Consider the following 22738-nt stretch of genomic DNA (forward strand, 5'->3'; position numbering starts at 1 on the left):
ATTGGCAATTAAGATAGAGGTAGTTGAAATGCATTACAAGTGGGTTAATTCTATTTTAGCTACAAAGCTCAGTGACTTATTTATCTTTAATTTTAGAAGCCAAACAATCAAATGCTTAAATGCATGCAATATCTACGTTGCTTAGTTTTGATCTATATGGGCAAGTAGATTTTGTTAATGCTAAAAATGTTCTGCTCATAATAAGAATCATTGAAGGACTTCTAAAAGTGACAAATAAATTATTTATTTGAGATAGATTTTTCGTTAAACACCAAACGAACATTTATTTTAAAATTTGGTTGGACGTGTTTTTTCTAAAATGATTTATTTCATAACCTCATCTTTTTTCAAAAATTATTTTAAACCAATATCAAATACATCTTGTATTATTGTGTTTTAAATAAAATGATCCATTATAGTTTAATAATTAAACGACAATCCAACTCATTAGCTAATTATAACAATTTCTATCATTTTCCGTAAGGTTAGCCAAAATTTCTAGAGACTTTTATATTTCCATTGGCATCAATATTTATATAAAATTGAGACCTTGATATAGACAACGGAATTTCAAACCTCAGCTAAAAGAATAAATCTTGAAACCCAGGATCCAAATTAGAACGTAAAACTACAACATTACAACATCTAAAGCCCAAGTTCGATTTATCCACCCGTTTTAAACTATATTCCACAGTAAATATCAGCAACAAAAAATTGATTACATTCTTCGTTCCAGAAGAAACACAGCATGGTTTTAACTCATTAGCTGTGAAAACAAAATTTTAGGTCCTTGTGATTTCAGCCAACTTTCAAGGCATTTGTATGGTAAACAAACAATGCTTCATTCAGTTTCCTTGGAAATTGCAAATACATCTTGCAAACTATGCTTGGGCAAGGGACTGAAACAAAAACAAATACAAGGGCAATTTAAGAAATTTGAAGTGCTATTTTTCTGTAATATGAAACTAAAACTGATCACATTTTTATGGGTCTTGAATTTTTCCAAGTTCTTCAATTCTTGAGAGTTGAAGTCAAAGTACACAACCCAAATAGGAAAAACAATCACTAGACTCATACGAAATGTTCAAATGATTCCGAAAGTCTAAGAAAGGAAAAGAAATAGCAGTAATAACACACCACTTAACTAGATATTAGGGAAGGGCAACCTATGTCCATTTGGTAAACCATCTAGCAATTTTTTTCCAAAAAAAAATGTTACTAGTACTACCAATTTTTCAATTGGACCAATTAGTTAAAGTATAATTATTTAATACATAATCTAAAAAAAGAACTCAACCCAAGCAGAACAAGGCGTTACGTGCATTTACAAAAACTTTACCCTTCGAGTCCTATGAAGAAGCATGCTATCTACCAAAGAACCACATCTCACAAATCACCTATACGAAGATTGACATTGTTGAAAAAACATTTTTCAAGAGTCATTACAAATACACCTTAATCTCTTTCCTGAGCAATGGACCATCGCAAAGCAACATCAAAGAACAAAACTTTTACAAACTTGACAATCTGATGTTGTCTAAATATAGCAATTTCTTTTAGAATAATCGGAACTTTATATAGCTAGCAAAAGTGTTGACCTTTTAGCGCTTTCGTTCTGCCCGCCACTTATATACAGGTTTCAAAGTTGGATTGGAAAGTTCATCTTCTCGGAGTTTACGTTTGCGACCCTTTTTCTGATATAAGCATGCATCATCACATATCAGATTCAATAATCATTTTAACACAGTCTACTTGTCCACCATGCTTGAACAGGTGAAAGCACATTAGAACGTACCCTTAATTCTTGTTGTAGTGTCATATCCATATAAAGTTTCTCTAGTTCATTTACTCTACTCCTCCTTGCCTCCAATTCTTTGTACGAAGAAATGGTTTTCCTGTGTTAAAAAAAAGAGCATCACTAATGAAAGAAGGAAACCACACAAATCGGCAACAATCTTGAGCAGTTGGAATGAAAGTCCCTCTGGGGTAAAATATATACCACTTGCTAAGTGAAAAATTGAACCTCTTAGTCATAATCGGATAGAGAACCTAGTCGATTTTAGAAGATTAAGTGTTTAGACCAGAACTTTTTTGATTGCAAATGATTCTATCCCAAATGTCCAACTACTAAAAAAAATCAAATGTAAATGCAACCTCACATATTATTAGAACCCACGCCTTTCATTTTCATTAAAATGAACTCGATTATTGTACTCATAATTTACAGAGGATGTCATTAAAGAGAAGTGGAAAATACTCAATGGAGGTGAAGGAGTAGGAAAAAGTTTATTTGTTGGCTAATTCATTTTGATCCGTTGGGGCTCTCCCTGAAATTATGTAATCAACTATGATTGAAGAGGGGATTTACATAAACTCGTAAGGATCAAATAAAAGTGCCCTGTTTGTAAATAAAAAGATTCACATGCAGCAGTCAGTATCCTAGGTAATAATGTTACCTTCTAATACTATCAGGAACTGCCTCAGATGATGCCACCAATCCTTTAGAAGAACGAGATAAAATTTCATTGGCTTCCTCCCTGCAAGTAATTGACAATGATTTATTAACATAAATAACTTCACTGCTTTAGGGTTTGCAGGGAGAAAATGAGTCAGGTTCACCAGAAAAAATTGAGTAAAATAAGTAGGTTGAATGCATTTTTGTGAAGTAAGATGACACAGGCCAACAGCATCAAAAGTTCTTTGGTATATATTTATCTTTAGTGTAAAAAAGGCCCTCTATCATAAATTTATCTTATGTTTATGCATTCCTGACGCGCTCTTGTTTGAAACCCAAAGTATAGTAACTGTAAGTGGACATTATATGATTCCACCCATTTGTTTGCAGACCAAGAATTATTTCATGCGTTTTCATTTGGAAAAGTGGAAAAAGTTTCAAATTGTGCTCACACCTGTCTTCAGCAAAGTAAAGATGCTTATTTGATGGCTGATTGTCAAGAGAATGCAACGTTGCTGTCAGTTTTTCAATTTTCTGTACAGAGGAGTGCAAGTTTGATATATTAGATAAAGTAATAAATCAGCAAGTTTTTCAAAGCAATCCTTGTTACTAAAGGAACGAAAGAACCCACCTTTTTCTCACTCTGCATCTTCTGAAGTATATAACCTGCATCTTGGGTCTTCATCAGCATGAGTTGCTCTGCAGTATACTTATTAACATGACTCCTATACAATATATAAAGATCAAGAGACATAAGGAAACGAAGAGAAGAGCTGAAATTCATCTTATGCTAGAAATCATCTAAGATCGTTACTCTGGTTTATGGACTCCATCAACTGTTCTCGTCCTAATCATCTTAAAGTAAAATTCATCTGGATTCTTGAAGGCTGCTTTCTCTTTAAGTTTCTGAAAATCAAACAATAAAAAATACAGAACAACCAAATCACGGACATTTATAGAAGGCAGTAAACAACAAAAAATTTCCTTCACTGAACATTAGAAAATAGATGTACAGGCATTTCAAAGTTTACCCGTAAAGTATCTTCCTTCTTATGAAAAGCCTTAGCACGCTGAATATAATCTTTGTGTTTCTCAAGAAGTCCAAATTTTTTCCGAGATTGCCTAATGAATCACAGGAGCCCATCACCAATAAAAGGGGTCAGACATTGAAATTTCCATTTTTAAGAAACAAAAAACCATGAAAAAACTTAATCACTTACGGTTGAGCTCGCTCCTTGTAAGGCCGTCTAGGAACCGCATTCCTTAGGGATGACATTGCAATCAATAAGAGAGCGAGAAACTGATGTGCAAGTACAACCAAATAATGATTTCTAAGTCTTAGTTTCCCTACACCAAAACATAAAACAATCACGTAAGTTAATATTACTGTTAAGAAGGCAGTCAACCCAAATTCCACAAAATCATAGATTAAATTCAAAGTTTCTATTAATAGAACACCATTTTAAATAACAAATCAAATACCCAATCCCGAAACCAGAGAAATCCACATCTATCGACAAGTTTAGAAGAAGAAAAAAAGTTGATATTCTAACAGATGAGAATGACTACTAACAGATTTAACAGTTAGACAGGTTTAGGGGAATTCAAATGCTGCCTTTTACAGGTACTTGTGAGAGCAATGTTATTCAACAACGAACATAAATTTTTAGGGTATTTGCACATGTGCATGTATTTCCTACTTTGAGAATGATGACAGATAAAAGCAAAAATTGCATAAGTGGCAGAAGGCAGAAAGACACAGTGAAAGAAGACAGCAGCAGAAGAAGAAAAAGGAGGTGGAGCACGTGAGAGTGAGAGTGAGAATGAGATGAAGATGAAGATGAAAGGGTTTAGGCTTTCTTAAGAAAACACTGTATGATTTATAAAGCTATCAGCGTTATACGGACAACTCTTGATCATTCTCATATGTCAAAAGCAATGTCAGTAGGTTTAGGCATAGGTTCTAACTTAATTTGAAACCTCTCATCAACCCTATAAAACATATGAGCAACGGAACTTTTGTGGTAAAATTAAGTTAGTATATTAGCTTGGCTTTTGATGAGTGACTTCTATGTATAAGTTGTTAACCTTTCATGGAAAGAAAGAAACCCTAAGAGATAATATTACTTTGGCGGCTTTTGATGAGTGGATACTGGATTCTCATTTTAAATGAAAACAAGTTTGGATCTCTATTACTTTTGGTGAGTAATTTTCACTATTGAGAACGAGAAAGAAGAAATGAGAATTCCTTTCCTAATTATACAAATTATGAACAATTCCGTAGTCTTAAAATTCATACATTTGTAATTTGTATTAAGTACTTGTTATGATTAAACAAATGAATAAATTATAGGTAATTAGTTGTTTTGGCTAGTCTTCTTTTCCAAATCTAAAAGTGTGTTAATAGGAAGTACACACTAATTCATTACAATCCATTAGTCCACTCCTATAAAATCAAATATAAATATAATTCCACCACAAACTAACTCTAAATTATCAAAGCAACACTATTCAACCAAAATTTAACTCCAATGTACACAACAATAAAATTCACCAACAACATTCATCCATAAAAAGAATCCAAAAATTTCAATTACATATACTTTTTCATAGAAACAACTGCTTTCATTAAAAAAAAACAAAACAAAAACAAGGGCGTACAAATAAAGGGTTTCCAACCAAATAAGATATTGCCAAGAGAATAGTTACAAAAAGTCTTCGAAACTGAAGTCCAACCAGAAACGTGAAACTAAAACCTTACGAAGGACCAAACTTCAATAGGTCCCTCTTCACACCGCGAAAAACTCTACTTTTCCTCTCCCCAAAAGATCCCACAAAATTTCAACCACTAATTAACCGAAAAAAGGTTAAAAAAAAGTAATGACCAACAATATTTAGTCACAAACCTCCACTTCTACCAAAATATTAATCTCATTCAACCACAAATTAACTCCAAATTATCTCACAAACACTTTTCGACCAAAACTTAACTCCAACGTACACAAGAATAATGTTCACCAACAACATTCACATACATTAAAAAATCCTAAAATTTAATGTACAGATTAATATACACAATTGCAATCCCCAAATTCACAGTCCAGGAAAACTTTTACAGAATTCTCATTTAATTCCACACCTTCTTCCTCTAACTATTTTCCCTTTCTTCAATCACATGTTACTTCATAAAACTGGGGGAATGAAGAATGCATGACTTATTTAGTTGAGTCCCCCACGAAAAATGCCATTGGATTTATCACCTAATCTTATATTGTCCATAATTGAATTTATCAGAAAGATAAATGAATTAAAAAGTATTCATAAATAAACCTATAGGGAGAACAAAATAGCATCAAATAAAATACGGATGCAAAATGATGACCAATCTTCTAATGCCGAGACTGAAGACGGTGTGGTCATTCCTTAAAACATACTGAAACTGCTTATAAAAAACAGTCATTACAACCACTTTCCTCAATTAATTGCAACATCATTAATCAGAATGAAAAAGCCCAAATCATAGTGGAGCATATTCCTTAAACCCAAAAGAAAAAATTTGAGGAAGTCATATAAGCTTAGACCCTTCATTGAAAAACTATCAGAATAAAGAACGAAAACAAATATTAATGATTCACACTTTCAAACAAAAGAAGAAGTACTTGGACTGCCTTGAGGTTGGAGAACTTGAAATCAAATTTCTCCCCCGCTTTCACTTTCCGGTTCTTGAGCAATCTGAGAAGGAGGCTAGGTGGCTGTAGTTTGTGAAAGAGGCAAAGGCTAGGGTGCGGTTTAGGGGATGCGCAGGGCGGTGGACGTTTGTTGGAGGCGTGGGCGGGAGGGTTTTGTAGGAGAGAAGAAAAAATTCGAAGGGAGAGTTGAGGAAAACGGTTCAAGATAACCGGGATGATTGGCGGATCGGTTTTGTCGGATTGTAGTCCGTTCAAGAACCAAACCAAACCAACTTTTTGGTTTAAAAAAGAAGAAAGATATCTGACTGCAAATTCAAATGTTTAAACACTCAATTATTTTCGATCTTAAAATCTACACATTTTTTAGGACGAATTTAATTTTATTATTAATTAAAAAATAAAAAAAATTATACAAAATTCATTGTATTTATTTACTATATATATATTCTTATACGTATGACCATATTATACGATAGTTTTTTCAACTATTCGAACAACTGTATTAGTTATAGTGTATCAAATATTTTAGTTCATAAATAGATTTCGTCTCAAGATTCATAAAAACTATGTTTTCTAAATCAATTAGGTATACTATTCATAATTTTCGTCGAATATACTATATTTATGGGACAATATTATTTATATATTTAAAGTTTTGTTTCTAAATTAACAATTATATTTTTAATATCGTTCATTGAACTCAATTTAAAACTATACATTTAATATACGTTAGCATACAAAAAAATTGAAATATAATTAATGTTATTACATCGTATACCAGGTTTTATTTATAGAACATTATTACAATTGTTTCTTATATAATATGAGGTCTATATGTGTAAAATAATTAAATATAAATGTGTATATATGAGAAAGTACGTAAAATATATATCTTATTGTTATGTAACTTATTAAAAATTTATAATTGTTATAATTCTATTTGATATAAACATGATATATATCTAAAATTAATAACTAAACCAAATAAGTGCATGAATATAACAATTTTACAACATATCATCTTATATACCAAATAATATATGAGATGTATAGTTTCATTTTTCAATATGTTTATCAACACACAAAATAAATCAATGGTATATTTTCGGAAAAACTATAGAATTTGTAAAATTAAAAAATAGAAAAAAAGACGTAGAAACATTTGTACAAAACTCGAGGAACATATGTAATGAAAAAAATAATGTACAAGACCATATAACAATAACAATAAAAAAAATGAAAATAAATAGACTCCATATGGAAAAGTGAAAATAAACCAAATATTTACAATTAAAAAAATGAATATATACTATCTCACGTTAAATGAATTGAATCTCATACAATTAGAAAAACATATATATTATCTCAAGTTAAATGCTCCTAGCTAAAATGAATAAGGAATACTAAAGTTAAATTTGAAACACTACATGAAATCAAAGATATCTCGATGCCGCGTTAAGTGTCAGGATAGACGACGTTGTAAGAAAATGTTTTTGATGACGCAATGGGAAAGATGTCAACATTGGTCTAATATGGCAACGTTGCCATGAAGACGTCGAGAGAGCATGAGGCTTTCGCGACGCCATGCATGTACACACCGTCATTGCCCCAACCACAGTGACGTGAAAAAGCACGACGTCAAGAAAAGTGAAAAATATTATTAAAAGATAGATTGTTGCCACGTGCCCGAGACAACGCGAAACGGTCAACGTCTTCAAAAGAGTTAGTTTTAAAAGAAAATAGAAATCGGCAACAATCCTTTTTTACGATATGATTTAACACCAAAATAAAATACACAATTTTTAAAAATATGGTATGTGAAAAATAGAGTTGAGTTCGAAAGTCATTTGTGTTTATTGAAAGTATTAGCATCCCGCAACACTAATTTAGAAAACAGTGGTCAAATTTCAAATCTTGAATTGAAAATATTTTTTAATTTATTTTAAAACTTATATCTTATTTTATCTTCATTACTCTAATATTTGAAGCAATAATCTCATAAAATAAGTGGAGAGCATTACATCCATTAAAATATGTTAAGAAAATTTTCTCACCTAAAAGACGTGAGAAATTGGTACAATTTCTTAAAATTCTTAAAACTCGTCATAGGAATAGTCTTCTAATAAAAATATTTTTTTAAGAAATATTAATTAAAAAATATTTAGTTGAGATCAAATCTTGGACTTTCAAATATATGATCTCTCACCTTAATTATACATTTAAGTACATATAATAATAATTATTATGATAGTAACGTGAATAAATAAAAAAAAGAAAAGAAACATAACAACAATGAACAAAATAAGGAAAGAAAATAGTAATAATAAGTAAAAAAAGAAACACTTTACATAGGATGACTCCTATTTCATGTTTCCATATGAACGATTCCGGATCACCTCGTTTGTACTTACTACAAAGAGGGCCGCATCCATAGTTTCTCTAAATAAGGCGTTCAACCATTATTCACATACTATAGACTATTTAGGCTATATACTCAAACTTGATCCACATTTATGTCTCCATATAAAGTTCAAGTTTACTAAAAAATAGTCTCGAGACTTAGTTTATTAGATTTAAGATTATAATATTCAATTTCTCAATAACAACTTTATTGAACAGAATATGATTACAAACTACGAGTTTTATAACAAAAAAATTATAACAGTTAACCAAACAGATTGAAAATGAAAAGTAACAGAAAAATGGGAGATAGGAAGAAGAAATGCGTTGCTTTAAATAAAATAACTTTAGGCCTCCCGGCCATGAGGTACATCTAACAAAACAGTACAATAAAAATACAAAACGGGATACATAAGAAAGTGTTATGCCTAAGAGTATAATTGCTCATACTCTTTGGCTTTGACTTTTGCCTATCAGTGAGGGGGAAGATGAAAGGGTGACTCTCTCTCACTCTCTTTTGTTCAAGACTCTCACCTAAAACTAAGGGGAAAGGAGAAGACGAACGATGTAAGGAACTTGCTCTCCGACCAATTTGTACATAAATAAAGCGAGAGACTCTATTTATAGGCGAGGAATGATGTTGACAGGACATCCATTGCGTCATTAATGCTATGAAAAGTTGTATTAGCGCTGCGTAGATGTCTTTATATCTTTTTTCTAACTTTCGCGCCAACCAAATTTGTTTGCTAGTGCCTCATATCACCTAGCTTGCTTGCTTCCTTCCGCGTAGCTGAACTCGTTTCCTCGCATAAACATTGTATCATCAAGCTTCACTTTTTTTTGCCTAAAATCGTGCGATAAGAGCACTAAAATGCACTAAAACAAGGAAAGAGTTCTTTTGTATAATGTTATTGACACGTTAATTAATTCGTCCAATTTTCCCCTTGTTTTTTCTATTCTCATGCAATTAGACTTCATTTTTTACATAAAAGACTATAATAACTTATATTTTTACAATTTATCACATCCTAACTTTAAAATAATACTTGTCCTTAAACATCAACTCAAGATTCTAAACATGATTTCTTTTGTACACATCGCTAAACCTTTCATAATGTTTTTATAATCTATCTCGCATTCTAGCATGTCTTCTCTTTTTTGCCTACTCTAAACTGAAAATATTTCTAGATTCTAAACGCGACAAGTTTAAGTCTCAAAATACCATTGTTCATTTTCAAAAAATCTTATTTTCCTTTTTTGCGAAATGACCGCTGTTTAAAAAATTCTTAGTTCCTTTCTTTTTTTTGCAAAAACTTTTATTAGTTAAATTATTTATTTGCGTTAGGTGGTGTTGAGTGAGAAATCATAGGTACTCTATGAGTCCGTTTCTCTCATCAATTATAACTCTTATTGCCACTTATTTATTTACTCTCAGATTTTGATAAAGCTTTGCTTCTTATTTACTTCAGGTGAGAGGCGACAACATATGAGTTCTTATTTCAATTGAATTTAAAATAAAAGAATAAGTTAGTTCTTATTTTTTCTTTTTTAGATTTTAGGCTTAAGAAGGAAGGGTTCCTTGTTCTAAAGTGAAAGACTCTATTTATAGGCGAGGAGTGACGTTGACATGACATCCTACGTGTCATTAATGCTATGAAAAGTTGTATTAGTGTCGTGTAGACGTCATTTTGTCATTTTTCTGACTTTTGTGCCAACCAAATTTGTTTGAACACGTGTCATTAATGCTTGCTTGTTTCCACATAGTTGAACACATTTCCTTCCGTAAATGTTATATTGCCGAGCTTCACTTTTTTTTTGTTGCCTAAAATCGTGCGATAAGAGCACTTAAAACGCAGTAAAAGAGGGACATGGTTCCTTTGTATAATGTTATTCACAGATTAATTAATTCACCTACTTTTTCCCTTGTTTTCTTATATTCTCATGCGATTAGACTTCATTATTTTACATAAAATGCTACAATAACTTGTATTTTTACAAGTTCTCAGGAGTGTGTATCTACAATCACTCGAACGATTAGGGATGTTCCTACGAAATCACTCGCATGATTAGGAGTGTTCGTACGATCTCACTCATCGCCCAGGTGTGTTCTATTGGACACACAACATTATTATTGTGTTCTTAACGAGAAGTTAACAGATCACTTAGTGGGACCAGTAGTGAGTCCCTTACTGGGTATATTTTATATACTAACTATTTTCTATATTTAATATTCCAAGTAAAGGTAGATGATCTGGAAAGCTAGTGAGCCACAGAAAGGACCCGTGGCATGCCATATGGGGCTCGTTCTGTTTCTGCGTTTATTTTTTTTCTTTAGTTTTTTATATATTTTGATTTTAGTAATTTTATTTAAGGTTTTGTCTCATAATTTGTTTATCTTTCTTCATTTAAAAAGTGTTAAAACCCACGTGTCATCTTTTCACAGTATTTTTGCTATTTATTTTTACAAATTTTATGTCTTTGGAAGATATATTTTATAAGAATTTAGTTTTCCTCTCTTAAGAAAGTGTCGTCTGTTAATTTTCCTTTTCAATAATAACCTTAGTTTAGCTTAAAAGTTTGGATCATTACCCTCGTAGTTTTTCAAATGTTTAAAAATATTTTATTTTAAATTTAAAACATTTGTAACGCGAGTTTAAATTGATCAAATGCTAAAAACACCCTAGAGATCATGAATAGATTCAAATACAATTCTCCATTAATCTAGAGAAAATATCCCATATAAATTTGTGTTCGATCAATATCTTGACTAGTCCATCTTTGCTTGAGGTTTACTATCCACAATTTTGTTGAAGTTGATCCATAAATGATGCAAAATAGACCTTAGAAAGAAAGAGAGAGAGAGATAACACAAATGTGGTCCTATTGAAAAAAAGTGAAGTGCTTGATGTTAGTTAGGTTAAAATATTAAGTATCCAATTACTTGCATAACTAAGGTTTCATAAATATCCCTTTGGTCCCAACTCTCACAAGTAGTTCTTGCCCCAACAATTAACTCACTCCTAACATCTCTAGTCCACACACCATTATTATCAATTGCTAATTCCTTTCAATATAATCTCTTTTTGGTTCCTACATATGTTTTAATATGTAACCCTTTTATTCAAATCTACGACATCCTTCAAAACACTTCAAACCATTAGTTATTCTTATAGAAATATCAAAACCTTGAATTCTATCAATTCGGTCAAATTACACTTAAATATTTGACAAGTCTTGTAATGTATTTAAATTGAATTTGAATGATCTTCAAAATAGAGCGTCAATCAATATAAAACATACATATAGAATACAACGTTATAGTAAATTTTTTTAGTTTGTAATTCGTGAGTCATTAGGTAAGATTCGTTCCATCGCGAATTTTATTCAACCATTTTAAAAAGATTAGGAAAGTAATAATTGATACAACTAACAAGAATTGTGAAAGGGACTAGAAAAGATATTTCACATAAAACAATCATTCGTATTTTTGGACGCATTCTAATTCCCTTTAATTTCCACGTTAATATTATCATAAATGATTTAGATCTCATGTGACATTGTGGCTTAAAACGGAGCCCATTTGGCATTAAATAATAGCAAAGAACACAAAAAGAAAAAAAAGAAATAACGCATACCTTCATGTTTCCACATCATTGATTGATTGCCAACTCTGTTTTTGCCTCCTCCTTCTCTTCTTCCCAATAATTCAGTAATCAACATTTTCCCTCCACCTCTTTGTCCTCTTACTAATCACCAAAATGACCGGTTTCTTCTGCGTTCATTGATCAACCTGCCCACTTACTGTTTCTTCTTCTTCTTCTTGTTCTGTTGTTGGGTGGTGGGTTTGAGCTGATTGGTCGATTTTTCATGGGCATTAACTTTGTACCTTCTTTCCACCTTCCTTCCTTCCTCGTTCTTCATCATCAATGGCGGATTATTCCCTTTTCTCTTCGTTTTTGAGTCTCCATAGATTGCCCATTACTCGATTTGATCTATTGCTCATCTTACTTCATTCACTTTTATAGCTTTTGCCTCTTTCACCGGGTTTTCCGGTTTCTCTCTGTCTACCGTTCAGTTCCCGAGATTTTTGAGAGTTAACGAAGCGACCCTCGGTACTTTCCTTTAAGCCCTTTTTCTTTTTGTTGCTATATGCGGAATTTAATTTAATATTCTCGTAATCTTGATTATTGTACTTGGGGTTTTAATTTTTCTTTTTAAATTCAATAATTGTTCTGTTGGATCTGAAATCCTAAATGATGTAAATAATCTTTGCATTTCTTTTCGTTTTGTGGTTCTTAAATCGTTGGGAAGCTATAGTGTAGTTTTTTTTTTTTTTTTTTTTTAATTTTTAATATTGGATTTTCTTGGAACATAGTATTCTGCATGTCCTGTTGATAATTATTTAACGATATTTGTGTTGAAGATTGGTTTCTTTTGATTTCAGTTGGGTTCATTGCAGAGAGGTGAAGAGTTATCATGGCATCTGTGTTTCTGTATCATGTGGTTGGGGATCTGACAGTAGGAAAGCCAGAGATGACGGAGTTTTATGAGACGGAGACGATTGAAACAGCGATTAGGGTGATCGGAGAGTCGACGGAGTGTGGGGTACCGATTTGGAAGAGGAAAACTCATGTGGGAATTATTGAGAATGCTGAAATGAAACAGCAGAGGTTTGTGGGAATTCTCTCTTCTTTGGATATTGTTGCATTTTTGGCTCGATCCGAGAATCTAGAGGATCAAGAAAGGGCAATGAAGGCCCCGGTTTCGGAGGCTGTCGTTCCCAATTATTCATTGTTGAGGCAGGTGGATCCTGCAACAAGGTTAGCCTCTTTGCTTCAGTTTTGACTTTACATGTTCCTAGTTTCATATGTTAATGCCTCTGGTTTTCTGTTTTCCTCTAATTCTAATAGATCATCTGATTGAAATTAAGAGGTTGGTTCTTCGTTTGGTTGATGGATTTTTGAAGTTTGTCTGATCTGAAAGCACTTTTAAGTGTTTCTATTGGATGATTCCAAAAGTAGTCTATACCATTTCTTTTTTACTTTTTTTCCCCAGAATTTTGATCCTATTCCAATCAATGTGCTTTTACATAACTATTTTCTGTGTTACGGGCCTCATACGTTATGATTGTTTAAGAAAAAGTTCTGTTTGCAAAGTGCAGATTTACTCTTTTTATGTTCTTTTTCTTCTTCTTTATCTTATTCTTCTTAGAGCCTTTTCATTCATGGCTATATTCTCCCCTTCCTCTCCCTTCTTATCTAGCAGATAGGTTTGAGCTTATAGTTTTTAGATGTAAATGGTATGAGTTATAACTTTATCTTGTGATATATTACTATTAGGTTTGTCCGATTTGGACAGTTTGGTAGATTGAGCAGTTGGCTTTTTCTGTTTTCTCGCCAGAAAATATTGTATTAACGAAGAAGAAAACAGACATACATAGACATACGTACTAGCTAGACTAAAAAGAAGGAGATTGATTCATTTATCTAGAAACATAGACACTTTTCATGAAATATGAAAGGATTAAGAAAAAGGATGCAGGATAAATCTTAGAACAACGAGAAAACTACCAGAACCATTTATGGTATCTGTCCAAACCGTAAAAGTGTGTATGCTTCCCAGAACCATTTATGATGGCTGTGTCTAGTTGGGTCGTGGTGCTATCAATCTCTTAGGATACCTTTTGGCTTCAGTCAAAACTCTTTGCCTCTTCGTTTTTATAGATATTCAGGTTTGTATGGTAACTCCACTTTAGTATGTAATTCACTTTTTTGGTTGAGTGGAGTTACGGTAGACAAATCTATAAAGGAAGAACAATCGATTGCACTTGACGCAAAACCACTCTAGTATGATTCTTTACTTAAAACTACTTTAGTATGATTCTTTACTTCCTCAAGACTTGCATCGGATATTTTCACAAATGCAACCCAATTAAGGACGAACAGCCTCTAGACTCAAAAGTAAGTAGCATAATCATGTTCCAATATCAAATGATGCTACTGTCAACTGATGTAGTGAGAAATATGGTAATGCGTCTGAAGTCACTGTGGTTTAGCTCGTCTCATATGCTTTTGACTAAAAAAACTAGAGTAGTTGTCTGTTAAGTAAGAGTTTATTTGATAACATTTTTATTTTAGATTTTTTGTTTCTAAAAATTTAGCTTTTTTGGTTCCTTTTACGTTCTCACTTTATATGATACATTTGAAAAACTAGTCATATTATAGGAACAAAAAATAAATCAAAACAGGGTTTTGAAACTACTTTTATTTAATTAAAAAAAATTCACTTAGAATTTATAATGTGACATAAGATCGACTTAATAAAATACCAGGAAATATGCACGGAAACCCCCAAAAGTAAAGATCTTATTGAAATGATTCCAACTCCGAATGAATGTACTTCTCACTTAATGCCTGCTCCAAGGGTGAATTTTTAACATCAGCAATTCGGACAATTGGGAAATGGCTAAAAAAGTAAAAAGGGGTTGCTTCAGATTCTATATGTTTTCCATTAGCATGATTTACCTTTTGAAAGGAACTTTATATCTTCACAGTTATGCAAATTAGCTTTTGTCAGAATCAATGACAGGAACCATTAGTTTGGGGCTTTTCCAGTTTGGACTCTCTTGTGGTTCTACATCTCTATTTCTTATTAGGAAAGAAAAAAAGGTTTTCTAGCTTATACTCTATTTGTGGTATTTTCAGACTCATGAAGGAAAATGTAATATACCTTCTTGGGATAAGTGTAGCAGGCTTTGGTTTGCTTGTCTTCATGCTTTTATTGCAGGTGGTTGAAAGACGTGTGAGAAAGTTGTGGTCCTTTTGTCTTTTGTAGTTTTCCTAGACTTTATTTTGCTTCATCGAACCCTTTCTTATTTTTTTCTTCTTTTAAAGATATCAAACCAATTTAATTGATGAATGAAATGACAAGAGATTATTAAGCACTCAACACCAGATGTTGAGTTACATAAAAGATCTCCAAACGGATGAAAATGTTTACAGCAATAGGAAGCATGAAATAAAGTCAGATATAGAAAGTTATGAAAAGTAGAGAAAACATCCTTGAAAATCATTGCATTCCTTTCACCCTAGAGATACCAGAAGAATAATTGGTTTAGCCAACTGGATAGTCTATTTTGCAGCGCGGAAAGAATAACCCACAAAAGTAAAAGCTGGAATACCGGATATGTCAATTTGGCAAAACCATATACCAACCAAAAGCTTTGAGCAGTTTTCTAATATTGAGAAGGAAAAGTACAATGAGCAAGGACGCTCCGAGTGACTAAAACACATCACACAAAGAGGTATTCTCCTCTGTAAACGACCGATCAGGTGTATTAATTCCACCGTGACTAAGCTCAGAGAAGTAAATTTTAATTCTTAGGTAAGTATTCTTCTATATCACCAAATACAAGTTAATCATATTAGGGGTGTTCAAGAAATACGATGACCCGAAAATTCTGATCAACCCATCCCAACCCGTTTGGGTTGGGTTAGGTTGAAAAGTTGAAAATTTTATGGTTGTATTTGTTCATGGTTTCACAGAAAACAACCCGAATCAACCTGGACTTGTATTAATTTTAAAACATATGTTTTTTTAGTCATATAACTGTTATATATACATGTATTGATTTAAATTTGTATTTTTTTTGGATAATTTATTCTTCAACAAAACAACTACTAAAACAATTTCTTAGACTTTGAAATTTCTTAATGAAAATTGAGATTGCATCGTTAATCTTAATGAATATGTGAAAATAATGAAATGAAATTTGTATATGTCAGCATTTTGCTTAATTTTAGGAAAAAAATTTAAACAAGTGATCCAACTAACCCGAATCAACCCAACCCAAATGCTTCATGGTTGGATTGGGTGGGTTCATCCAATGGGTTCATCCAATGGGTTCATTATTCAATGAGGGTTATTTTGATTGAAGAAATATACAACTGGAACTATTGGTTTGAGTTTAAAAAGTGCTTGACCCAACCCACAAACACCTTTAATTCAAATCAGAATCAATGGCACGAACCGAGTCATTCATGAGAGATTTGTCCATAAATAACTCTAGTGGAGTCCAGAGGCCAAATTCTCTTAGAATAACTAGAGGAAGTTCTAAGAGTGCATAGTATCTATGGATTTTTTTATGTCCAATGAGATAAGTTGTGATGCACATAATCTCTGTTTAAAAACCCAAAATAAATAAAATAATCTTTTTGTTCTCTCTATTTATAGCTGACAAATTTTATCAGCCCATTGATCCAGAGGGCTTTGGTTTCGCCTTCGGTTCTTGGTTCTGCTAGCACATGTAATTGGATATCGATCGTAGGTTCTTACTCTATTAGTCCTCTTTTTTGCATGACTTCTTATTAGAAGTTATCCATTGACTTCAGTTAGCAGTTCATTTGTGATGAGTAGATTAAGAGACCTTAGAAACTAAATTAAAGAAACTTATTGGAAAGAAATTTGTTCCTTATTTATTGCGTGGGCATGGCATTCAATTGATTTAACCTCTTGTACTGTTCTTGTGAAAGATTGATTGACGCATTGGAAATGATGAAGCAAGGAGTGAGGCGTCTTCTAATCCGAAAAAGTGTGGTATGGAAAGGAATGAGCAAACGGTTTTCTATTCTCTATAATGGTAAATGGTTGAAGAACATTGATACCCCTGGCAATAGCAGCAATAACCTCAATTTAAATCCTAACCGCCCATCATCATCTTCCACATCCACCAGTCACGATAAGTTTTGTTGTCTCTCAAGAGAAGACGTCATCCGTTTCCTTATTGGTTGCCTCGGTGCCCTTGCACCTCTCCCTCTTTCCTCCATCTCTACTCTAGAAGCCATCAACCCAAACTACTGCTCAATTGATGCCTCGACCCCTGCGATCGATATTTCTCATAAGCTTCCTGATGATCCCGTTGCAGTTGCTGTTGTAGAAAACATACATGACAATCAATACAGGATAATTGGAGAGATTTCAGCCTCCAAACTCTGGAAATGTAATTACTTGGCTGCTGCTTGGGCTTTAGCCAATCTTTCTGCTGGGCAGTTTGTGATGGGAGTAGAAGACAACATGACCTCACGAATGGTCCCCGATCTATCCACTAACGGTAACGTTGATGAGAACGACTCTGCAAATGGTGGTGGAGCAACACGAGCAAGGAAATTCAGCAGTAGAAGTATCGGATTCAACCCGTTGAGCCGAGCATTCAGGATCAATCGGAGCATGTACCGGGGAAGAAGTGCTCCTTTGACATGTAAAGTAACAAGTTCATTAGCTGCTGTTATGGCTCAGATGCTTTCCCATAGGGCAAGCCATGTTTGGGTTACTGAGGATGAAAATGATGATATTTTGGTTGGAGTTGTGGGCTATGCTGATATTTTAGCTGCTGTTACTAAGCAGCCTACGTCGTTTATACCAGCTAATCGATCCTTCGAGACGCTTGGAAATTCTATTCAAAGCTAATACTTTTTTCTCATAAAATTCTACTGCTATTTGTACTTACTATACATATATATAGATGTGTATATGAGAGAGTTTTGAGCTTCTTGTAAACTTGTTGCTTTTGATCGCTTTTAAATGTTTTACAATTTTTGGTAATGGAATTCCTCCTCTCCCACAAAACCACATTTTTTTTCTCTTTCTTTGATGAACAAATTTGGAGTCTAGTTTTCATTTTATCCCTATGTTTAATAATGTTATGTATTTAGTTTTCAAGTTTTGGGTTTGGTTTTGTTTCATTTTAATGCTTCAAAATATTTCATTTTTATCCTTGCAACTTAGTTTTATTTCAATTTGATGTATAGGCCAAATTTACATATTTAACTTTAGTTTTTTATTAAATACTTAATTTCAGTCTAAACTTAATTGTAAAGATCACTTTGTATCATTAGCAAAAACAAATTATCTAAATTAAGTTCATATCAGTTGAATTTTTAAATTAAAAAGATTGACAAATTCGATTCGTCCAGACCAAATCCGCTATCACGCTTGAAGTAAAAAGTAAAAAGCGTTCTTTATTTTTTAAAACGATTTAATTATTTTGTGATTACTATTTGATTGTCATCTAATCACCACCTTTTATAATTCTTTCAATTTTAATTAGTCTTATAAGATAATTATCTGATTATTTTTTTTATAATTATCTGATTACAATATTTTTCAATTTTAGTTAGTTTGATGAGATAGTAATTTGATTACCTTTTATTGCTTTTTATTTTTTCAATTTTAGTTAGCCTTGTGAGATAGTTCTTTGATTATCTTCTAATTGTCACCGAACTATCTTCTACTGTTTTTATTTTCAATTTTAGTTAGGCTTCTGAAAGTAATTTGATTGTCATCTAATTACCTTTTATTGTTTTTATTTCAAACATGGATATGAAATTTGATTATTGTGTGATTGTTATTGATTACCTTATTTTTTTAATTAATTAATTAATTGCTTACAATAGTTATCTAGCTCTCTTTTAATTGTCATATGATTACCTTTCTTTGTTGTTTGATATTGTTATTCGATCGTCACAGTGGGAGGAGACAATACTCATAAGTCTTAAGAGTTTTGAATAGAAGTTGATGAAATAGAAAACATATAATACCAATAATGGTAATCAAATAGAAATGAGGTATGAAAGCTGATAGTAATCATATTTTCTATTAGGCTTCAGGGTAGAGTTCCAGATAGTAGTGAGTCTTGGTCAAGTTGTTGAAATTTTCAATTTTGGACTTCATTTTCCACCGATTATGGACAAATCAAATTCAGAGTGGATGGAACGAAAAAGACAAAGAGAGAAAGTGAAAGTTGAATTTTCAGAAAATCAGCTTGAATTTCAATTGGATCATTCTATACCGTTAAGTAAAAAAGATGGTGTAGATTATTGGGTGGAAGTTGTTTGAATGGCCCTTATGTGTTTAAGAAATAAAGTAAATGTGCAGGCAAGACGATAATTCCAACAATCACACACATTTAGTATATGATGACACAATGGACAAGTGTCTTCATTGCAACCATAAAGTCTCTATTCACAATCTGTTTCTTCTTAATGCCTTCTTTTTTATTCGTAACCTAATCAATATGTGTATGCACTCATATATCATATTCCATTTCTGATTTCCTTTCTTTTGTTCACTCATTCCATTTATGATATCTTTTAAATCTTAATAACCCAAATAATTAACAAATACATTCAAAACACAAATCTAAAACTTTTATTTTTTTCATTCCACTCACATGAAATATTTATTGTAAATCAAAGGTTTACAGGTTTAAGTTTTTTCATTTTTTTTTAAAAATGATCTTACCCTTGGAGAGGAGAGAGAGAAAAACTTGTACGTACACGATGCATCTTTAGAGTTACCAACGCATAGGTAGGTTTCGACACCTTTTATTCATTATCCTAGCATTGACGCCTAGCACAGTTGCACATTTGGAGCTAAATTGTAATAAACACAAAATGAAACAAACAAATCCTAATCTCTAAATCCTTGATAGACATAACTATATAATCTTCAAATTTTCTTCATGTGTGTCGAGTTATCTTTTTGTGATGTTCTTCTCTATTTTTCATTTGTTTGTGTGAAGATGTACATATGGTTTTTCTTTTCTGCTTTTTATTTGTTTGTATGAGGATGTGCATATAATTTGAAATCTTCTTTCTTTATTTGTTGCGTTTTCACTGGAAAGATGTAGAGACTGAAAATCTCTCTATCAATGATAGATTGTGATTGATGGAACTTTATCACTGTCCATCATTATTAGATAGTGATAGAGCTTTATCACTTTCTATTACTAATAGATAATGATATAACTCTTGAGGAAGAAGTTTATATTGAACAATCTCAAGATTATAAAGTTGAGAGAAACGAAGATAAATTTTTGAACTTAAAAAGAACTATATGGGTTGAAGCAACCTCCAAGAACGTAAAATGCTCGAATAGACAAAAATCTATATTAAAGAAGTTTCATCAAGACTATAAGCATGCACTCTACGTCAAAGTTCAAAAGGATGATGTATTGATTATGTGCTTGTATGTAAACAACTTAATCTTTACAAGTAGTAATCCAAGCATGATGAACAAGTTCAAAGAAGGCACAAAAAACGAAAATGCTATGCTAAGGAAGTGATCAAGAAGTTCAAGATGGATAATTTTAATTTTAATGTGGTCAAAACACCCATGGAATGTGGAATCCAACTATCACACTGTGAGGAAAAAGTGAAAGCGTGGATCCAACAATCTTTAAGAGATTGGTTGGAAGTTTATGATATTTAACATGCATAAGACCCGACATTCACTATTCAGTTGGAATTATTAGTCGCTTAATTGAGAAAGCATCAACCACTAACTTGAAGGTAGCAAAGAGAATTCTTCGATACATCAAAAGTATGATAAATTATGGCATGCACTATTCTATTTTTGATAATTATGAGCTCTTAGGATACAATCATGACAGCAATTGAGAAGAAAATGTGGATGAGCACAAAAGTACAACTGGTTTTGTGTTGTACATGGGAAACACCGCCTTTACATGGATGTTGAAGAAGCAACAAATTTTTTTACATTTGTGAACTAGATCATGTGGCTGCTATCTCATGTGTTTGTTATGTAATTTGACTGAGAAATCTATTAAAGGAGTTAAGACTGTCATAAGAAGAGCCAACCAAAATTTTCATTGATAATAAATCAGCAATTACTTTGGTCAAGAACATAATCTTCTACAACCGAAGTATGCAGATCGATATGTGTCATCATTAAATTAGAGAGTGCATCAGAAGAAAGAAAGATACTTTAATGTGAATGTGAAGACTTCACAAGACTGAGAGACTTGATTGGATCAACAAAATCAAATTTTGTGTAGTGTTGTCTTGATGTTGTCTCCCTTTGAACTGTTGATTGTTGCTATGTGACGAATTTGAGCCAAAAATCATGTCGAACTTCCAAGAACCCATTGATTTGTAAAGGACTAAGGATGGTTTCTTTTGTCGTGATTTTGATGATTTCTTTTGGCTCAAATTTATGCTTTGGTTATGTGAGCTCTAACTCTTCTACTTTGGTTTTGTATTAGTTTGTACTTTGATCTCAAGTATAAGGTTCATTTTTACTACGTGTATTATGATAGATTTGCACAAAAATATAATATATTTAAAATCATGTAAATTTGCTTTAATTATGGACTATCATCACAATAATTGATAACACTATTAACTAGAGTTCATATTAAAGGAATAAATAAAAATGGCAGGAACCTAAACAACTAGCACCTCCAAGAAAATAATAAAAACTTACCACTTGAATTATAGACAGCATATATTTCAAAATCCAATTACAAATCATTGAGAAAAGGAATATGATGTGATTTTGAATCAACATTGATGAATACATTTTAAAAGAGATTTGTGGCATATATTTATTTTCAAAATGGACATTACCAAACAATATGAGAAAAAAAGGAAAAAGAGATAGAAATTTAAACCCATCTCCACCTGTTCATAAGAATTTATTCTCTTCAATAAACATTTTCATGATACAATTTTTTTCTTATCTCTTATTCCATAAAGATTGTTCCTTAGTTCATATCTTTTCCCCCTCCTTGTTGGAAAATTTTCATCCACAAAAATCCACCCAATGTTTATACATACTCTGAGAATCATATATGTACATAGGTATGTTTTGTAGTGATTTTGAAAAAGGATACTTTTGATTTTATTAGATTGGCTTTTCAAATTTGATTTATTAGAATTATCAAATTATTAACCTAGGTATTACTAGGAGAACAAAAATTGAGAAAGGAAAGAGATGAATTTTAAATTTAGAGGTGGGTGAACTAATTACAAATTTAGAGACCGGAAAAAAGAGTTGAAGTGAGACGAGTTAAAAGTTTACCAATAATTTTGGAAGTCATTGAACTTAAAGATATATCATGGCCTATAGATAAAAATAGGCTCATCAATCCTACCATTAGTGTGAAGTTAACCATAAGTATTCAATAGGTCTCATGGAGTATTCGGGCTAGGATAAAACATATTGAAAATCTTAAAGCATTTTCTTTGCTTTCATATTTCATCAATAAATCAATGAAACATAGCATAGCTTGAGAAATCAGTTCAATAATCCTTTTATCATAAACCATGTGTTTGAACAATAACTTAAAAATTATGCTTTATAAATAACTTTTAATCGATGTGTCACTCACTGTACT

At 32.1% G+C, this 22738-nt stretch overlaps 2 protein-coding genes across 4 annotated transcripts; one reads left to right on the top strand and one right to left on the bottom strand.

Moving 5' to 3' along the window:
• Positions 1 to 556: 556 nt before the first annotated feature.
• LOC101210317 (probable U3 small nucleolar RNA-associated protein 11) lies at positions 557 to 6315 on the bottom strand. Of its 2 annotated transcripts, XM_004152784.3 has the most exons (10): positions 6115 to 6315; positions 3676 to 3802; positions 3487 to 3577; positions 3270 to 3361; positions 3087 to 3180; positions 2910 to 2989; positions 2457 to 2537; positions 1796 to 1895; positions 1599 to 1694; positions 557 to 899 (listed from the first exon to the last, which is right to left on the bottom strand). In XM_004152784.3, the coding sequence occupies exons 2-9, from the start codon at positions 3729 to 3731 to the stop codon at positions 1602 to 1604; spliced, it is 687 nt and encodes a 228-aa protein (XP_004152832.1). In that variant the 5' UTR covers positions 3732 to 3802; positions 6115 to 6315; the 3' UTR covers positions 557 to 899; positions 1599 to 1601. The 2 variants fall into 2 exon arrangements, with proteins under 2 accessions (XP_004152832.1, XP_031737446.1); XM_031881586.1 differs by lacking the exon at positions 557 to 899 and having other exon boundaries at positions 1300 to 1694; positions 6124 to 6315.
• A 5827-nt stretch (positions 6316 to 12142) lies between these two features.
• Positions 12143 to 18224, top strand: LOC101210065 (CBS domain-containing protein CBSX6). 2 transcript variants are annotated; one of them, XM_031880802.1, is made up of 3 exons: positions 12143 to 12656; positions 12968 to 13364; positions 17076 to 18224. In XM_031880802.1, exons 2-3 carry the CDS (start codon positions 13021 to 13023, stop codon positions 18007 to 18009), a joined length of 1278 nt encoding a protein of 425 aa, XP_031736662.1. In that variant the 5' UTR covers positions 12143 to 12656; positions 12968 to 13020; the 3' UTR covers positions 18010 to 18224. The 2 variants fall into 2 exon arrangements, with proteins under 2 accessions (XP_031736662.1, XP_004152831.1); XM_004152783.3 differs by having other exon boundaries at positions 12145 to 12656; positions 12989 to 13364.
• Positions 18225 to 22738: the final 4514 nt, after the last annotated feature.

The sequence above is a fragment of the Cucumis sativus genome, chromosome 2 (genome assembly GCF_000004075.3).
Source record: "Cucumis sativus cultivar 9930 chromosome 2, Cucumber_9930_V3, whole genome shotgun sequence".
Taxonomy (NCBI): domain Eukaryota; kingdom Viridiplantae; phylum Streptophyta; class Magnoliopsida; order Cucurbitales; family Cucurbitaceae; genus Cucumis; species Cucumis sativus.